General features: G+C 35.2%; 1 protein-coding gene across 3 annotated transcripts in view; it reads right to left on the bottom strand.

Moving 5' to 3' along the window:
- Nucleotides 1-556: 556 nt before the first annotated feature.
- LOC136228738 (translation factor GUF1 homolog, chloroplastic) overlaps nucleotides 557-16,426 on the bottom strand; it is a 49,394-nt gene continuing 33,524 nt past the window's right edge. Inside the window, exons 13-23 of one of the 3 annotated variants that reach the window (XM_066017201.1) lie at nucleotides 11,564-11,644; nucleotides 11,396-11,482; nucleotides 10,824-10,886; nucleotides 9,962-10,033; nucleotides 9,694-9,828; nucleotides 9,494-9,567; nucleotides 4,180-4,267; nucleotides 3,919-3,996; nucleotides 3,085-3,160; nucleotides 2,765-2,805; nucleotides 557-1,026 (exon numbers count right to left, since the gene is read on the bottom strand). In XM_066017201.1, coding sequence (XP_065873273.1) covers nucleotides 931-1,026; nucleotides 2,765-2,805; nucleotides 3,085-3,160; nucleotides 3,919-3,996; nucleotides 4,180-4,267; nucleotides 9,494-9,567; nucleotides 9,694-9,828; nucleotides 9,962-10,033; nucleotides 10,824-10,886; nucleotides 11,396-11,482; nucleotides 11,564-11,644 — 891 coding nt within the window. In that variant the 3' untranslated portion in view covers nucleotides 557-930. The remainder of the gene's footprint in view (nucleotides 1,027-2,764; nucleotides 2,806-3,084; nucleotides 3,161-3,918; nucleotides 3,997-4,179; nucleotides 4,268-9,493; nucleotides 9,568-9,693; nucleotides 9,829-9,961; nucleotides 10,034-10,823; nucleotides 10,887-11,395; nucleotides 11,483-11,563; nucleotides 11,645-16,426) is intronic. The other 2 variants (XM_066017203.1, XM_066017202.1) reach the window with 2 other exon arrangements.

Here is a 16,426-nt window from a genome sequence, read left to right as displayed (position 1 = left end):
AAAAAGATACATAAACTGTCCAGGACCTCCAAAAATACTAGAGCCGCCCTGACACCATCTCTTATACAAGTACATCACGTGCAACAAGACATGTCTAAGGGCAACCTTAGAAGCTACGGTTCCCCTGATGAAGGAACATTTGAAAATAACTAGAGTTACACGTGACAAAAGAAATCCTCAACTCATAAGGATTTCTAGTTAACAAAAGTGTCGACCTAATATATATATAATCACAAGATATCTATTATCTCACAACTAGTCCATACTCTTCAACCATTCCTAAATCATCAAATAATGATTAGGCATCGAAACATATTCGTCAAACTCTGACCCCATATGACCTACGATTATGTTTTACAGGTTGTTATCAGGAAGATTCGGTGAGATATTTAGACACGTGATGAAAGTTCAGATACACCGTTATAACGAAGTAAGAAAACATTCAGCAAACTACTACATGAAAAAGAATGTGTATTGCTTTAAAAAAATTATGTATCGGTCAAACTCCTATGAACTTATATTCAATTATTTATACGGAAAAGGTTCGGATCTAAAATTCATACTCCCATTTGTTGACCTCTTCTTTCCTCTCTTTCTCTCTCTTTTCTTTTCCTTTTTGTTTTTTTTTTTGGCAAAATTTGTTGGAAAATAACACATGCTTTTTGGTGGGTGAAAACTAAAATTTATCCACCACCGTCTAAGTTTCTAGGAATGAAGATCTTATATATTCGTTGATCAAATGCAACAATCCCATGTTCTACACTCCAGAATTACAATTTAAAGCCTTATGCTGAGATGAGGCCTAAATGAAACATGACCATTATATGAGGGGAATAAATAAAAATAAAAATTGGCATACATTTCTTTACATCTAAATAGAATTAATATACACATACTGGAAATAGTGAAAACATGTGAAATAATACTGGATTAAAGCACCTCCTTTTCAAGTTTCAACACAGCCATGAAAGCTTCTTGAGGTACATCTACTTTACCTATTGACTTCATTCTTTTCTTTCCTTCAGCCTGATTAGAAAAAGGCAAAAAGTTATAAGCCAAACCAGAATCTATGAAAGATATTCTTCAATACAACTAAGTAAAGCAGGATATAAACAAAATGTTCGTGGAGTCATAAATTGATTGGAGATGAAAGAAATGTGCCAAGAGAAGTGTATTTCATTTAAGGCAGTCTTTTATAAAATTTAGGATGCAATTATAAGATCCTGTGTTTTTACCTAACACTTAATTATACAGTCCATCCTCCATTTTTTTTTCCATCAACCATTCAGTGTTTATGTTTGAGCCATTAGTCAAATTAGACTAACCAAAATTTAAATTTAAAATGCCAAAATTACTTTTTACTCTATATTTAATAATAAAAAATTTGTTTGTTCTATTCATGTTTTTTTTCTTCCTAAATAATCATAATCTCTCTAATATTAAATAATTGATTTATTAATTTTTATATAATTATAGAATTTTAATTTAGTAGAGTAGAAGTTATTCAAAAGTTTGAATATGAGAAGTACTATATAAAATTATAAAAGTGAAATGTTTTCTCTAAAAAACTGTATGGATGAAATGAATAAAAAAAATATGATTTTTGAGAAAAAAATATCAAAATTTATAATATTATTCAACGTTAGTTTAAAGATTGTATATTAATTTTGGTGTAATATATTTCACAAACTTCATTAAAACTATTTTTTGATTAAATTTCAAAACTAAAAGATAAGTTTTTTATTTATATAACTAGAGCTAATTTTGTATTTTGATATACAAAAACAAATGAAGAGGGTAAAGAGTTAATTCATATAAAATTTAATAAACTTATAATAATCTAGTAGTATGTTAAATAAAAACACATGAATCTTGTAATTGTTTACCCTAAAACTTATGGAGTCGCCGTTAGCTGAGTTTGGGTATATAAAATCAGACTGCAGGACTGTCCTTAATACTGATAGTTTGCTCATCTACAAACTGACACAGTACATGCTCATGGAAATAAGAAAGTGCCAATTTTTTTTATAAATATCTAATTAACTTTGGTCATATTGATATTCGTTTGAGGACTCAAACATCTCTCCCCGCCATCCATAGTACTAGCAGACAAGGTGAGAAAATTGGATACAACTATTCTTCATAAATTCCTTCAAATGCAGCTATAGCTACATGTAATTTATAGGTGAGAAAATTGGATACAACTATTCTTCATAAATTCCTTCAAATGCAGCTATAGCTACATGTAATTTATGTTGTCTTCTAAAGATGAAGAAAATGAAAAAAAAAAAACGTGCAGCACCAAGAAAACAGTAGATATCTGAAAGTTCTAGCATCAAATGCACAATGAAGCCAAAAAACTACCCAATCCCAATAACCAAATACTAGGGACACATTAAAGAATACTAAGTAAAATTGTACAAGAAAACAGGATCTATACAACAGCAAAAGATAAATATGTTCTTATAATATTCCCACTTTAACCATTCATCTCATTTTTTACCTAGCCTTCAAATTTTATTGGATACTACCATAATATTTCAAGCTAATCTAATGCTAAAATACCCATTTTATTTTAGTTTATCCATTGATTTCCTTCTGTCGTCCCATTATCAATTTGGCCAATTGAATGAAGGGTGAAAGTTCCAGGTGCACCTTTAAATATAATTATAGTACTGAGATATTTGCAAAGCAAACTGGTTGAGGGACTATGAAAAGATATTCTACCATGAAATCCTATATTGGTATTATACACCTAGTGTACCTGTTTCTTGAGCAGCTTTTTTTTCCTTGAAATATCCCCACCTGCAAGAATATGCAAAGTGTTATAAACTAGTAACCTCCAATTACTTTTCCTGTTATTATTTAACTTCAGCCTTATCTAGCATCAATAGCCTGTTGAACAAAATCATGTGAAACAAAACAATTAAGAATAATCCACCTAACTTAAAAAAGGGGGAGTATGGAAAATGAAGTACAAATCACCCATATGGCACAAAAGAAAAAGCAACAACCATCCCACGTCCATATCTGTGCCCGGAGTGAATAATAATGAAAATGTGACCATAGTTACAGATTTTTTACCGTAGCATTTGGCCAATACATCCTTCCTTATGGCTGATAAGGCCTCACTCGCGATCACTTTTGAACCTATGCATGCCTGAATCAAATTAGAGATATAGTTCAGAACGAACCTTGATAGTTCTATGAAAAAGACGATGAGAAGATAGTAAATTTTTTAATGAGGAAAATCATTCAACACAAGAAATAATTGAACCAGCAGCGCTGCATTTTTGTCTACATATCAGTGTAGCAGAATACAATTCCAATAATGAACGAAAATCATTCATCACAAGAAATAATTGAATATACGTCATATATACATAAACACCCACAATGAGAGGGAGAGAGATGCATTTCATAGTATCACACCGTCATAAAACTATACGTACGACATCACAATACAGTAGCATCTAGGGGCGACTATCTGGCCGGGTTGTGATGGATCAAGGTCATTCCCAATTATTTCGCTATCTTTTCCTCATTTTCTTTCATTTAATGTATTATTTAATTTGTAAATAAAACAGGTCATTTATTTTTTTACTTCTAATTTTTGTGTACAACTAAGCAATAACATGAACAAACTTTTGATTTTACTTCATTAATTCCTTTTGTTTTAGATTCTGAAAGCAACCATAGGTAACAGTAGTTACAAATTTCATATCTTTATTTCCTAAAAAAATTCTATAATTTCAAACTGTGATCAAAATTTCATTTTTTATTCGAATGAGTACATTTTTTTTAAAGTAGTATTTAGTTTAATAAGGTCGGGTCAAATTTGACCAAAATACATAGTAACTAAAACATAATAACCAGGACTACCATGAACTACATACAGAAAAGAATAGGAAAACCTACTTGGATGGGCACTTTAAACATTTGTCGTGGTATAAGTTCTTTTAGCTTTTGAGTCAGAGCTCTCCCAATAGAATATGCCTAAATGAAATTATAGAGTTTAGACAAAATAAAAATTTGGTGTTATATTGATATTTAAACATTAAAAACTGTAGGAAAAAAAAGAGAGAGTATATTATTCACAATGAAAAGAAGTATCTATCACTAAATAACAAAAATTAAAGGGTCTTTTCAAGACTTTTTAAGTTAAACGACTTTGCTTACTTTATCATGATGCACAATAGTCGATAATGGATCCACTGGGTCCCCATTTATTTGAATGTCAAGCTTGATTAAATTGCTCTCCTTGTACCTACAAATTAACACGAGGATGTGTCAAACATGTGTAACTTGCATGTGCCAGAACACATTACAATGCTTGAAAAATGAATATCTTGTAATAGATGAATAAAACATGAACGTTAAAGATAAATAGCAAAATTTTATGATCCTAACTTGACAATCACTTTGTAGATTCTAATTTAGTTTACAATCTTTTTATAATGTGTTCACCGTTTTTCCTACTACAGTGGAATCCCCACTAACAAACAACTAATTATATTACTCTAAATTAAAGATATCTTTTTCTTTTTTGTCATTTCAATATTAATACTTAAGATAGAATGATTCTCATTTCGTTAAACTTTTCATTCACTTTGTGTTGTTTTGTGAAAAATGGGGAAAAAAGGAAAAACAATGTCTTCTAAATCTCATAAATTTTTTTCTAAAAGTTCAAACCAACAAACAACACTAAAAACTTTCTAATAAAATTTAATATCCCCGTAACAAATAAAAAAAATTATCAATTTTTTTTTATCTCCATATTTTACTCGAAAATTCCGAGTTTCAATTTATGAATGTTTGTAGTTATTGGGATTTTTTGGTCTATGAATTTCAAGGGTGTTTGTGCATTTATTGTTTGCTCATAAATCATAAAGCTTTGGGAGAGGAATGCAACAAAATATAGGATGTGATGCAGCTACGTGGAAAAACTGATTTGCTTTTATGCCTATGATAAACCATGAAGCGATTTAAAAAATTTAAGGGAAAAAGACATAGATTATGTTAGTTTGGGAGAAAACTGCTCCTTTTCACATATTGAAACATAAATAGTTTATATACGAGAATGAGGATACAAAGTGGGCAGATATACTATCTCTATAATTTCTTCTTTGATTCCTCCCTTAAATCATTCTATTAAGTCTAGCTTTGTTCACATATTTTCATACTAAAACACTCTCAAGTTGGAGCATAGACAACAATCATACTTAGCTTAGTATAGATCAACCTTTATGTAACAAACTATGTAATACACTAGGAATACATGAGATACCATGTAGAGTAAAATGTTACATTAATATATTTTACTTAAGAGCACTACACATATATCTACAAGACATTCCTAAAATCACTCTTTAAATCAAGGAAACATAGTAGCCGTACTAGCCACCTATAGTTATCTTGTAGCAGCCTATAATCAACAAGCATGCTAAAGACAATACACTCAAGATACTTTAGAATATAAAATGTTATCCGGGACATGCAATCTAGAAGAACAAATCGGACAAGAGACACAACAGCAGAACACTTCGTAGAAAATGGACAAGCAAAACTCAGTCGAAGCAACACGCAAGAGGCTACCAGCAACGTCATTGCACAAAAGGAGATTCACCGGCAAATTAACCGGACAGACAGGTCGGAAACAAAGAGGCGAAAGGGGAACGGCGACAATCTGTTGAGATGAACTGAGACTTGGAACCTAGGTCCAAACAGTCTGCTCACAAGGACAAACTGAAATTGGTTCCAATTGGGCTGCTCACTAGGGAAAACTCAAACAAACCCATAAAATTTCTGCTCACAAGAGTAGCTCTCAAACCCAGCAAAATTCTGCTCACAAGGACAAAAAACAAATTCTGGAATCTCCATCCAGAAACTCAAAACAGAAGTCAAGACAAGGCTATGATACTATGTAATCTGTATTGGTATTTCTCACATTATTCTGTATTACATGCACATATATTTATATACACAACTATGAGACATCTTTACCCTACAAACAACCTAGACATATTACCCTACAACAGTCTAGACATACAACAACCTAAGTAGCCCTTCAGCAGCCTTGGGTATGCTTTACATTGATTACACATGCTTTACATTAATTACACTTTATAAACGACATCAACTAGTTGTTAGGTGAGATGGGACCAAATCAAGTGACTGAAGATTATATGGTAAGTGATTAAAGGCTGAGATGTGGTTAGACAAAACACCATCTGTAGAAAAAGTGAAGTTAGTGTGGCCTCTCTCTAGGGCATACCTAAAACTAGCTACTCAAATGTGGCTGATTTCTATGGCATACCCGGGAAGGAAAAAAAATAAATAAGCAAAAGAAGAAATTTGTCCCATGTATTATTCTATTACACCTAACTTTATATACTTAAAACTCCTCCTCAAGCTGGAGCATAAGGAAGGCATGCGGTTGATCAGAAAACATGCGATAGAGACAGCATCAGTCCAAAAGTGTTTTGGAACACGTGTTTGAAACAAAAGATCGCTAATAGTTTCAAGAAGATCCGATTCTTGCTTTCAGCTACACAAATTTGGGACGGTGCATCAACACAAACATATTGATGAAGGACACCATTCTAGATCATGAAAGTTTGAAAATGTCAAGAAAAGTATTCTTTAGCATTGTCACTTCGTAGCTTATGAACAAAAACATTAAACTGGGTTTTAATCTCAGCACAGAAAGTAGTAAAATAAGTAAATAATTAAGAACGATTTTTCATCAAACATAACCAAGTAGTTCGAGAATAATCATCCAAAAAAGTTACAAAATATCTAAAACCCGATTTCGACACAACCGAATAAGGACTCCAAACATCAGAATGAACTAATTCAAATGGAAATTTTGACCTTTTATTGACTCGAGGAGAGGAAGGCAAACCGTGATGTTTAGCAAATTGACACGACTCACAATCTAAGGTAGACAAATTCTGAAATTGAGGACATTTCTTCAACAGAGGTAGAGAATGATGTCTGTCATGGAACCGATTGAACTAAAAGCTCGAACTGATAGTTAAAGGTTCACTTCATATTAATAGCTGACACACCCCCACACGCGAAAGCACACTTGGGCTTGAAGCGTGACTACACAGGCCCATATTACCATGTCCTGCAAATAACTCAACAAATGGGGCTGCCAGGAATCGAACCCAGGACCACTTGGTCACACTGGCTCTGATACCATGTCATGGAACCGATTGAACTAAAAGCTCGAACTGATAGTTAAAGGTTCACTTCATATTAATAGCTGACAATGTCCAAACAGACAATGTCCATCAAAACGTGTTGATATACTAGAACAAGTTCTAATAGTTATATCCAAGACGTAGGGACCGACAAACTTCCGTCCACTACCAATAATTTGCTCTGTCATAAGATCCTGAAACAGACAATGATCAGGGGAAAATGAGATCGAACAGTTAAGTGAACGGGTAAGCTTACTCACAGAAATCAGATTGAATGCAAATCCAGGCACATTAAGAACTGAGGAAAGGGAAAGGGAAGAGGTTGGGTTAATAGTGCAAGAACAGTTTAGTGAACAGGTAAGCTTACTCATAGAAATCAGATTGAATGCAAATCCAGGCACATTAAGAACTGAGGAAAGGGAAAAGGAAGAGGTTGGGTTAATAGTGCAAGAACTAATAACAGAAGAATGCGTACCATCAATAATGGTAACATGGAAACGTTCTATTATGAGAAGTGAATAATTTAGAATTAACTGTCATTTGGTTTGTTGCTCCAGAATCAATGACCCACCTTGAAGATGAAGAAATGAGGCACTTATTGGAATTACCCGACTTAGATATGGCAATGCTAGATGAAGAATGTTGCAAACCTAATGATTCTTGATACTTAGCATATTCTTCTATAGTAAGAGTGTAAGTCGGGTCCTAGAATGTAGCATCAGTAGTGGTAACCTGAGCAGACCGATTCTTTTGCGCCTTTGCCTTAAGTATCAAACAAGTATGCTTGGTATGACCCAACTCATTACAATAATAAGACTTAATTACTTTGCTTCCTTCAGTTGGACCAGTGGTGTCCCTAGTACTACCCTTAATCGACCCCTTATATGATCAGATGCATTCTTGTGACTGACGAGAGCACTAGAAGCAGGAACAACAGGAGTTAGTGAAAGAACCAGCCCTCTTTGCAAAACACGAGTCGGGAATGGTGGCACTAAAAAGACGTGAGAACTAACATCCTCAAAATTAGAGTCAAGTCCACATAAATAGCGAAGAACAAACATTTGTTCCCTTTGAGCATGCATCACTTCGATATCACTGCTCAAAGGTTACAATTCATTCAACTTCTATCATATAAGCGAGAGACATTATCCTTGCTAGTATATAAATATTGCAAGTAGTCCATAAGTTATTTGACATACTCACAATGACGAACCATTCCAACAATTGTCGTATCGATAGAGTTCTTGATTCCGAGAAACAGACAAGCATCATCTTCCATCCAATCCTCATTATCTGTCGCCATATCAATAGTCAAGTGATGAGTCTACTACACCAGATATATCTTAATGGTTTTGGATTAATTGATATAGTTGGACGCAGTCAGTTTATGATCAGTGATCTTCAGAGATACTATCACAATGCTACTAACCACAATTTTGCTAGCTTCATTTTTCTTTCCGTCCGTCTTATTGGCGAATAGTAACTACAAACACAAAAAGCAAAAGATAATCCAATATACTTATGTGCAAGAGCGAACAACAGCGAAATGGAACCCAAAAGAGATTGATCTTCACCAGGAAAAAAAAGTTACCGGAAGCAGAAACAAAGTGGACAGGCAGGCTGGGGATAACAAGGAGAAGCAAAGGATGTCAATCAGAGGCGGAGAGGTAGACGGACGCGCCGTCACTTGCCGACGTGTGGAGGAGAGTCGTCCGCTGATGGTGGTGCGTGCTTCACTCGTCGTTCAGAATGCAACCGGACCACTGGAAATCGATTGACCGGAGCACCGGCAACGGATTGGGAGGGGTAGTGAGAGTAGCAAGTGGGTAAAAAGAATGGGTGGAACCCTAGGTCCCGAAGAACGTTTACACACTTGGGCAAACGAAAATTAAAGGATCTGCACACTAGGGCAGCTCTAATACCATGTAATCAAACACAAGAGGTTGAGAGAATTTTCAAATATTAATTATGGAAAGTATTTAGATAAAGACAATCGAAAAATCCTCATAGTGTATTACGGATATGACCTAACAAACGGACCCAAACTTGTTGCACTAGGGATTGGTTATCGTTTTTGTTACTGTATTCACTTTTAGACTTCTGGACGAGGCTTTTTTCCTTTCACACACAGCCTAATTGGTAGTTTAGCATGGATCCAAAATAAGTATTGTACCTAGACCAATATGTTTTATCCATGACATGCATCAATGCTAGCGACAATTAGATCAAATTCAAATTCCATTTTCTTAAATCCCTTGGATTCCTTAATAAAGTATATTTTTTACCCGATAAAAGTGTACTCCATACTAGCATACCCCTTACTCCTGGACTTCAACTGGTCAAAGAAATCACCAACCATCTGTGAAATTTAATAGGCAGCTAGTTAAGTGAAACGAATAATAGCCACGAGATCCAAAAAGAAAGCCAACCCAATGACCAACATTTTTTAGGGGTTTAGAAAGGTGAAGTTGAAGCAGAATATTACCTCAGCAAGGGGTAATTCATATGTAAGGGAGGCTCTATTCTCCGTTATAAATTTCATTTCTTTGAAATCCCCTCTTCTTTCTTGAGCCAATTCCATAAGGGGTCCAATGTAATCTTTCGGTGTAAGCATCTCAATCTGTTCACACCAGATCAAATTTTTATATGTATAAAAAAAATAAAAAAAATCCAAGATACGTTTTTTTGACATGATTGAAATGGAACTTTTGCGTGCTAGATAATAGCACTTTAAGATAATATGATAGAAATACCTTAACCAGTGGCTCCTCAATCGATCTCCTTTTTCCAGGTTCAGGAAGCAAAGAAGGATTTGAGCACTCAACCTTTAAGAAATTTCATGTCAATAGCAAAAGATTACCATAAGAAGCGACTTGGAAACTAGGCGCTTCCAAGAGAAAAAATATTGAGTAGCCATTAAAATGGAGTCTTAAGCATTAAAAGCACTAATAAACAAAAACTGTATTAAATCATAATGCGAAAAATCATTGTTATGATTATTAGTAGTAGTCGCTAATATCATATCATAAAAGCTATGCAGTCAAAATTGTGATTATTTAAATCATGGTTAGCATGGTTCATACCAATAGTGACATCTCCAAGACAAACTACATCATGGAAGAACAGATTGCATATTTACAAATTGTTGCTTAAAACTTTATGTTATTTTGACAATTCTGCATAAATATAAGCCTAATTTCAATTATAGATTGCAAAAAGTATCTTATTCGTAGATAGACATATTTACCTGTTGATTGATAAAGGATTAAGGTACAAGCTAATAAGTCACAGTTTTGGAATTCAGAGCAAGCATTTAATCAAGAAATTATGGCACAGCCCATAAAGCCCGATCCTGAGCGAGACATATGGCCTAGGTAAGGAGCAGCCCAAAGACAAGATGAAAGGTACATAAATGAACCAAATCCAACATTAGAAATGGAGAGGACGTTACTGCTATATAAGAAAGATGTTTCTAATATATGTAGACGGAGTTTAAAGCCACCAGGCACTAAGAATGGAACTCGGACCAAATTGAACAATATTCACATGGTATTGGGACAAGTTGTTCTAGCAGCACATCAACCAACCATGAAAGCATTGATATTGTATCCATACAAAGATCAGGCAATCAAGCTTCTTTGAAGTACTTCTTCCACGACAAGTCTTGCTGACTGAATTCTATACAAATGCAGAAAATACTTTTCATTTCATTTATGATGAATAAATAAAATTGCATTAGCCAAAATGACCTATGAAAAAATTGAGAGTACAATAAAACAAAATTCCATTATTGCTTTCTGATTTCTCTAGTGTCAAACAAGCACCAATATCAATTAGGATAAAATTTATCTGACAAAAAATAACACAAATACCACGCTTACAACCATCACTTGTAATTTTAACAAGAAAAAAGAAAACATAGCAATAATAATAGCATATTAATTAATAATTTTGTCACTCTAATTATTAATATTTGCTTTAGAATAGACGAAAACACATATATGTATCATTCATTCAGTATTATGTATCATTGATTCATACTGATTCTGCAATTAGGATATAATATGAGATATAATGAAGAACTGCTCCACATGTACAGACGGCTAAAAGTCATGCATCGAGCATCAAATCTATGTATTATTCATTGATCAACAAAATCGAAATGCAGACAAGGGAACAGAAATTACAATTTCGCCACTTGTGCAATTCACTTTGTATACCACACTTGGAGCAGTAGTTATCAAGCTTAGATTGTACTCCCTTTCAAGTCTTTCCTGGAAGATCACATTATTCAGGTACATTTCCATCTTCTGTAGATAAACTGTAACTGAAAAGGCAGTTCAAATATATCAAACCTGGACAATTTCCATGTGGAGAAGACCTAAAAACCCACATCTAAAGCCAAAACCCATGGCACTTGATGTTTCAGGCTCAAACTGCATATTTGACACAAGAGCAAGGGGGAAACTCTTTATCAGTAATTTACTGTAATTATCTGTGTTGGTATTTCTACGATTTCTATATTACATGCACACACATATATATATACACAGCTAGCTACTGATATTACCCCTAAAATGTCAAGGAGTCATCTTTACTCAACAAGCAGCCTAGACACCTTTACCCTAAAAGCAGCCTAAGCATGCTGTAGCAGCCCTTCAGAAGTCTTGGGCATGCTATCATTAATTACATTTACCAGAATTGTTTATAACTTCTTTTGAAAAACCATAAATATTGTTGAAGAAAAATTAGAAAGTAACTCCAACTCTAACCAGTGAGACAGAACACTTACGGGAAGCAATGGAAAAGGAAAGAATATGCAGAAACAAATGCAGGAAACTTACAACCAATATTTGTTACGGTTGTTTTATTTAAGAGTTGTTATTACTTAGGAATCTATTTATTCTTTATTATTAAGGCAGATTTAGGTGTTTTTATGATTATTTAGGAGTCTTTTGTTATTTAGGAGTTTAATTATTTAGGAATACCTTTAGACCCCGTTTGGTAAGATGTAATGGGCTTCGTAATGGAATGACCATTACATTCAAGGCCCATTACCATGTTTGGTTGCATGTTGTAAATTTGTTGTAATGGAATGAGAAAACCATTAGTTAAATTTTGTTCAACAACTCTTGTAATCCCCATTACATAGAAAAATGATTTGAATTCCCATTACATCCAAAACATGTAATTCTAATTCTTATTTTTAAACCTCAATCTAACCTCTCATTTATCAAATCTCACATCTTATCATTATTAAAAACACAAAAAGAGAAAAACATGGAAAATTGAAAACGGAAAAAACGAAAAAATAACGGGAAACCAGAAAAAAAAACAAAAAACGGTGAAAATGGAAACTAAAAAACGAAAAACTATTCATTAATTTATTAATTTCAGTTAATATAATTTTATATTTGATTTCGATTCAAATTTTTTTCCATTTTTCGTGTTTTATGCTTTTCACGTTTTTCTCATTTTCCATGTTTTCATGTTGTTCGTTTATTTTAATTATGTAAATAAAATTTTATAATTACATTTAATTAGGAAAACATAAGTATTGTAATGGTCATTACATTCTATCATTTTGTTTTTATTTATCAACCAAACATTGTAATAGAATCATCATTCCATTACATTACATTACATTACAACTTTGATTACATTACATTGCATTACGGCATACCAAACGGACCCTTAGTATTTATCGGTTAGAATTCTCTTTTGGTAGAATCCTATTTGGGTAAGGATACCTTATGTGATGAGGAATCATCATACCTCTTTAAAAGGGGATTTTCATCAAATAAATTTATGCAGCATTTTAAATCAAAAATATCAGGAAGAGCTGGTGAGCTCTTAAATCAAAAAATCCACCTCGTTAAGAAAATAGGTCCTTCAAAGAATGGCAGAAATACCAACAAAGGAATCACATCTGATTTCATTGTGGGAAGACCCGTGACGAGATCCTATTCGCGGACTCATAACAAATTGGTATCAGAGCCTATCGTCATGGGTGATTTTGAACAATGGACAGCCAAGGTTCAGGAACTGGATCGCACGGTAGCAGAATCCGATAAGAAATTTAGCCAAGAGTTGTGAGAGTTAAGAGAAGGCATGAAAGGAATCCAATGTATGTTGGACTTACATGTCTTGGGAAAAGGAAAGGAACCCGAAGGTGGAGCTGCAACTGGAAGCAACGAATCAGAGACAACAGGTCATTACCGTGGCCAACACCGAAATTCAAACACCTTTCCAAAATATACCTGACTTCAGTTTCCTTCTTACAATGGAAAGGAGGATCCTTTAGGCTGGTTGTATCGTTGTGAGCAATTTTTCAGCAGTCAAAATACAGACGAAAGAGAGAAGATAGGGTTAGCTGCTTTTCACATGACAGGAGAAGCACAATTATGGTACTACCGACTCGAACAAGAGGAGTCCGAACTCACTTGGGATCAGTTCAAGTCCTATTGCTTGCTGCGTTTTGGGCCACCATTGTCCATTGGGTGAATTAACTAACCTCCCACAAACGGGAACAGTGGAAGAGTACCAATAACAATTTCAGACCCTTCTGGCGAGGGCTGCGTCTGTGAGGGCTGAGCAACAAGTTGACTTCTTTACTGCTGGATTATCTGAAACCTTAAGGATGTATGGGGAGATGCAAAATCCTCCAAATCTGGTTACTGCCATGAATGTTTCAAGGGCTTTTGAGAGGAAGTTGTTAATCAGCCAAGGATTAAGCATGGGACAAACCACTTCTTCGTGGGTAGTCCCAAAGGGGCTCAAGTCATCACCCTCAATTCAAACCACCGTCAATAATCAAAACACTTGTGCGAGTAACACCTCAACAACATCAAACATGAGTAACAGCACTCCGCCTCCAATCAAAAGGTTGTCCCAAACTGAAATGGCACACAGCAGGGCTCGAGGGCTATGTTTTAATTGTGATGAACTTTACTCATGTTATCAGACAAGGTTATTTGTGAGAATATATTCTTATTACTTAACTCAAAGTATTACAAGTATTTACATACAAACTAAGTAATTAATTCCCAACTACTTTATTCCCAACTACTTCCTTAAATGCCAACAACTACCTACATCTAACTATTGCTGTAACACTCCCCCTCAAGCTGGAGCATAGATATTTATCATGCCCAGCTTGCTACAAATATAATTGACTCGAGTTCCTGGTAAAGCCTTGGTGAACACATCTGCTAATTGACTTCCGGTTCTGACATGTGGAGTTGTGATTGTACCATCTTCCAACTTCTCTCGAGTAAAATGACAGTCAACTTCTATATGCTTTGTTCTTTCATTAAACACATAGTTATTTGCAATATAGATAGCTGCTTTATTATGACAATATAACTTCATTGGTTTTATCTGGTCAAACCCCATTTCTCCAAGTAGACGACGTAACCACACAAGTTCACACGTAGCCTGTGCCATAGCTCGGTATTCAGATTCTGCACTGGATCTAGAAACTACACTTTGTTTCTTACTCTTCCACGAAACAAGATTTCCCCCAACAAATACACAGTATCCAGTAGTAGAGTGTCTGTCTGACAGATCTCCAGCATAGTCTGCATCGGTGAAGCCTTCTGCGATGTGATGTCCATGATTTTGATATAACAAGCCTCGTCCATGAGCTCCCTTTAGATACCTTAGGATATGGGTAACAGCATCCCAATGCGTTGTCCTAGGTGAGGACATGAATTGACTTACCACACTTACAGGAAATGAAATGTCAGGACGAGTAATTGTGAGATAATTTAGTTTGCCAACCAATCTCCTGTATTTCTCAGGTTCTTTGAGTAAGTCACCATCATCGGACTTCAACTTCACATTGGGCACCATTGGAGCATCACAAGTCTTTCCCTCAATTAGACCTGCATCTTTCAACATATCTAAACAAAATTTTCTCTGATTTAAACAAATTCCTTTCCTACTGCGAGATACTTCTATTCCCAAGAAGTATTTCAAAGGACCAAGATCTTTTGTCTGGAAGCAAGTACCAAGGAACTCCTTCAACTTCTTAATCCGAGCAATAGCACTTCCTGTAATTATGATATCATCAACATACACAACCAGAAGAATGCATCCAGAACTAGAACTGAAGTAGAAAACAGAGGGATCATATGCACTTCTATGTAGACCGAATTCCATTACAGCGGCACTGAATTTACCAAACCATGCACGAGGAGATTGTTTCAAACCATACAGAGATTTCCTTAATCTGCACACCTTCCCAGACTCCCCCTGAGCAACAAAGCCAGGAGGTTGCTCCATATAAACCTCTTCATTCAGGTCACCATGCAAGAAAGCATTTTTAACGTCCAGTTGATGAAGCTCCCAATTGTAAGTGGCAGCTAAAGAAATGAACAGACGGACAGAAGTGAGTTTGGCAACAGGGGAGAAAGTATCGAAATAATCAATACCATAAGTTTGAGCATAGCCTTTAGCAACCAAGCGAGCCTTCATCCGAGCAACAGTACCATCAGGATTCATCTTGACAGTCCAGATCCACCGAGCACCAATTTGCTTCCTATCTTTTGGTAAGTCCACCAGGTCCCAAGTGTGATTCTGTTCAAGTGCCTTCAGCTCTTCTTTCATTGCCTCTAGCCAATCAGGATGACCCATAGCCTCTGAAATGGATTTTGGAATTGCTATTGAATCTAAGGTAGCTACAGAAACACTTGGAAGGGGGTGATAAGGCATTATAAGAGACAAAGGAGGAGATAGGGTAAGTGCAAGACCTTGTACCTTTTCGAAGGGCAATAGGAAGATCAAGACTGGGTTCAGATGAAGGTGGAGGATCTGGAGCCGAAACATATGATGGTGGAGGATCATTGGTGTCTGGTTCTGGAGCAGGTGCCGTAACCGCATGCCGCACAGGCCTAGAATAAACGTGACGAATTGGAGGACGAGGGACAACCTGTTCACTTACAGTATAGATCAAAAAATCATCATCAGTTGTATCAGCAGGAAAAGAGGGTGAAGGGGAAGATGGACGGAAGAAAGGTGTATTCTCAAAGAACGTGACATCGGCCGAAACAAGATAGCGCCCCAAAGATGGAGAGTAACAACGATACCCTTTCTTACTTCGAGAATATCCCAAAAAGACACATTTGAGAGATTTGGGGTCAAGTTTAGAGACTTGAGGACGAATATCGTGTACAAAACAAGTACACCCAAAAATACGAGGGGTAAGAGAAAATAAA

This window comes from Euphorbia lathyris, chromosome 5 (genome assembly GCF_963576675.1).
Source record: "Euphorbia lathyris chromosome 5, ddEupLath1.1, whole genome shotgun sequence".
Taxonomy (NCBI): Eukaryota; Viridiplantae; Streptophyta; class Magnoliopsida; order Malpighiales; family Euphorbiaceae; genus Euphorbia; species Euphorbia lathyris.
This window is presented reverse-complemented; position numbering and strand designations above follow the sequence as displayed.